A 3,010-nucleotide genomic window follows, 5' to 3' on the forward strand; every position below is an offset into this window, starting at 1 on the left:
ACTCCTTCCCAAGCTTTGTACATTTCCTTCTTAGCCATGGAGCCACCTGCCTCAACACACCCCATGAGGTGTTGAGCGTGTGTGCCGTGCAAAGTGAAGAATGTCAAAGCAATTCTTGCACGACCACCTCCGGTGTCCTCCCCTCGATCCCACTCCCTCCCCCTATATAAACCCCGCCACCTCCCACTCGCCGCTTCACTCCAGAACGACCCCCCAAGCCATCATCTCTTTCCCTCTCTATAGCCATGGCTAAGCCTTTGCATCTCTCCTTTGCATTTTGCTTTCTCTTGGCCTTCCACGGCTGCCTCGCCAGCCAGCGGAGCCCGACCGGCCAGTGGCACCCACTCCGGGAGAAAGGGGAGTGCCGGATCGACCGCCTCGATGCCCTCGAGCCGACGAACCGCATCCAGTGCGAGGCCGGCTTGGTCGAGTCGTGGGACCCGAACCACGACATGTTCCGGTGCGCCGGGATCGCCATGGTCCGGCACACCATCGAGCCCAACGGCCTCCTCTTGCCTTCCTTCACCAATTCACCTCAACTCATCTACATTATTGAAGGTAAAAATGCATGAACTGTTAGTACTTAATTACCACATGCCCCAGTTTAGTCATGATCATTGCCTTGCATGTCATCCTCTGCACTTCCTAGCAGCCCTAAAAGAAGTGGAGAAACATGTCCAGGAAAAAACATTTATCTTTTGCTTGATTGTCGCATGCAGGTGATGGAATTCAGGGGACTGTGATCCCCGGTTGCCCTGAGACGTTCCAATCATCTCAGCAATCACAGTTCAGGCGGCAGTTCGGACAGGGAGGACAGATGAGAGGAGGAGAAGGCCGGCGGTTCCAAGATCAGCACCAGAAGATCCGCCGCTTCGGACAGGGCGATGCCATTGCGTTGCCCACCGGAGTGGCTCACTGGGTCTACAATGATGGCAATCGGCCCATCATCGCCGTCATCCTCCTCGATGTTACCAATAGTGAGAACCAGCTTGATCTCAACCCAAGAGTGAGTCAATTTGCAAAATTGAGTTGATTGGCTTATGCATGCATGCATGATTAGGATAAGTTTGAGAATGGATAAGTTCTCTTTTCTCTCCTGCTTTTAGAGATTCTTCCTCGCTGGCGACCCGCAAGACGAGCAAGAACAGCGACGAAGCCAACCCTTCGGCCGCGGTGAGGAGGGCCAGCAAAGGGGTCGATGCAGTAACATCTTCTGCGGCTTTGACGCACGCTTCCTGGCTGAGGCGTTCAACGTGGATCTGGAAACAGCAAGGAGGCTGCAGAACGAGAACGACAACAGGAACAACATCGTGAGGGTCGAGGGTCGCCTTCAGGTTGTGAGGCCCCCAAGGGAACATGGTGGCCGTGAGTGGGAAGAGGAGCGCGAGGGGGAGAGGGAGAGCTACGGTGGCAGAGGCGCGGGCAGAGGCAGCCACAGGTGGGAGGAGGAGCGCGAGAGGGAGAGGGAGGGGTACGGCGGCAGAGGCGGACGCGGGAGTGGGAGATCGTATGGGAGGGAGAGATGCGGCGACAGGTATGACATGAACGGGTTGGAGGAGACGCTCTGCAGCATGAGGCTCCGCGAGAACATCGGCAACCCGTCGCGCGCGGACATCTACACGCAAGGAGCCGGCCACATTAGCACACTCAACAGCCAGAAGCTGCCCATCCTGTACTGGCTCCAACTCAGTGCTGAGAAAGGCCATCTGCACAGGGTAAGGTGTCTCTTCTTCCATTTCAGTAAGATTTCATCACTTGTGTGTCACTTTCTAGATCATGATAATCTGAGTCTACACTATGATTTGACTTACTTTCTTGAAAGCTATTGCATGAATAGGAATATCAAGATAGAATAATCGATTATCATACTATTTCAAAATGAATATTAAGTGATAGAGTGGGGATCTTGATTGGGTTTACTTTTAATGGTGTACTTGGGATGCAGAATGCACTTATGGTGCCACACTACAACCTCAACTGCCACAGCGTGGTCTATGCGATCCGCGGCAGAGCACGCATCCAGGTGGTGAGTGACGACGGCCAGACCGTGTTCAATGAGGAGCTCCGCGAGGGGCAGCTCGTGGTGGTGCCGCAGAACTTCGCGGTGGTGAAGAGGGCTGAGAACGAGGAGTTTGAGTGGGTGTCCTTCAAGACCAGCGACAACGCGATGGTCAACCCGCTCGCGGGCCGGACCTCGGTGATGCGGGCGTTGCCGGACGAGGTCATCGCCAACGCGTACCAGGTGTCAAGGGAGGACGCCAAGAGGCTCAAGTACAGCCGGAGGGAGACCACGGTGTTTTCCTCCAGTGGGTGTGGCGGTTCTTCCTCTCAGAGGAGGGCTGAAGCTTAAGCGCCAAAGTAGAGGATGAATTGCATGTAATGGTTTTTGTAGGCAGCAGCGAAAGCCTTCGGAGAGACCTCTCTTAATTATGTTATTATGTACTTAGAAGAGTAAGAAGAGGATCGTAATAATGAGTATGCAGTAGCTGTACGTGTAAGTTATTGCACGAGGAATAAAGATCTAAAAGTCTCGTGCATACGTTTGGTTTTGCCCAGGAGAGATCGCCTCTTCAATGGGTATGTTTATGTCACGAGGTAGATGAGGCTACGAGAAATTGGAACTAAATGCTACAATGGCAAAAGAAAAAGAGTAGATCCTAGAGAATCGAGTATAGGAGGAAACATAGTATATACGTGGTCCTTGACAGAATCCATAACAGGCTCCTAGAACTGTCATAAAAGGTTTTACTGGTGGTCTCTTTTATATCTCTGTCTTGACTACCTATTTATATGCACGTACCCCTGAGAGAGGGCTTGGCTTGGTGCCGGTGGCCGACGCTCAGAGGCTGTGGCGGCGGCCGCAGCCACGTTCGTGGCCAAATAGTTTGTTGAGGCCAAATAGTTTATTGAGGCTATGCACAGATCCGTGAGAGAGGGCTTTGGCGTGGTGCTGGTGGCCGAGGCTCAAAGGCAGCGACTCCTAACTAGGAGTAATCGGTTCCATGAAGAT

The 3,010-nt window shown here is 53.0% G+C and overlaps 1 protein-coding gene across 1 annotated transcript; it reads left to right on the top strand.

Annotated features, from left to right (window-relative positions):
- The first annotated feature begins 245 nt into the window (after window positions 1–245).
- Window positions 246–2,350, top strand: LOC115663572 (11S globulin seed storage protein Jug r 4-like). Its single transcript, XM_030585562.1, has 4 exons — window positions 246–558; window positions 720–1,006; window positions 1,107–1,715; window positions 1,946–2,350. Exons 1-4 carry the CDS (start codon window positions 246–248, stop codon window positions 2,348–2,350), a joined length of 1,614 nt encoding a protein of 537 aa, XP_030441422.1.
- The last annotated feature ends 660 nt before the right edge of the window (window positions 2,351–3,010 follow it).

Source organism: Syzygium oleosum, unplaced genomic scaffold (assembly GCF_021117445.2).
Source record: "Syzygium oleosum isolate NSW1041296 unplaced genomic scaffold, Sole_v2.1 Sole_v2.30, whole genome shotgun sequence".
NCBI lineage: Eukaryota > Viridiplantae > Streptophyta > Magnoliopsida > Myrtales > Myrtaceae > Syzygium > Syzygium oleosum.

Bases quoted from the DNA above. Each gene is read 5' to 3' on its own strand.
- LOC115663572 (XM_030585562.1), top strand. From the start codon at position 246: ATGGCTAAGCCTTTGCATCTCTCCTTTGCATTTTGCTTTCTCTTGGCC. The intron at 559-719 runs GTAAAAATGCAT...TGTCGCATGCAG, and splicing joins ACTCATCTACATTATTGAAG to GTGATGGAATTCAGGGGACT. The intron at 1,716-1,945 runs GTAAGGTGTCTC...CTTGGGATGCAG, and splicing joins AGAAAGGCCATCTGCACAGG to AATGCACTTATGGTGCCACA.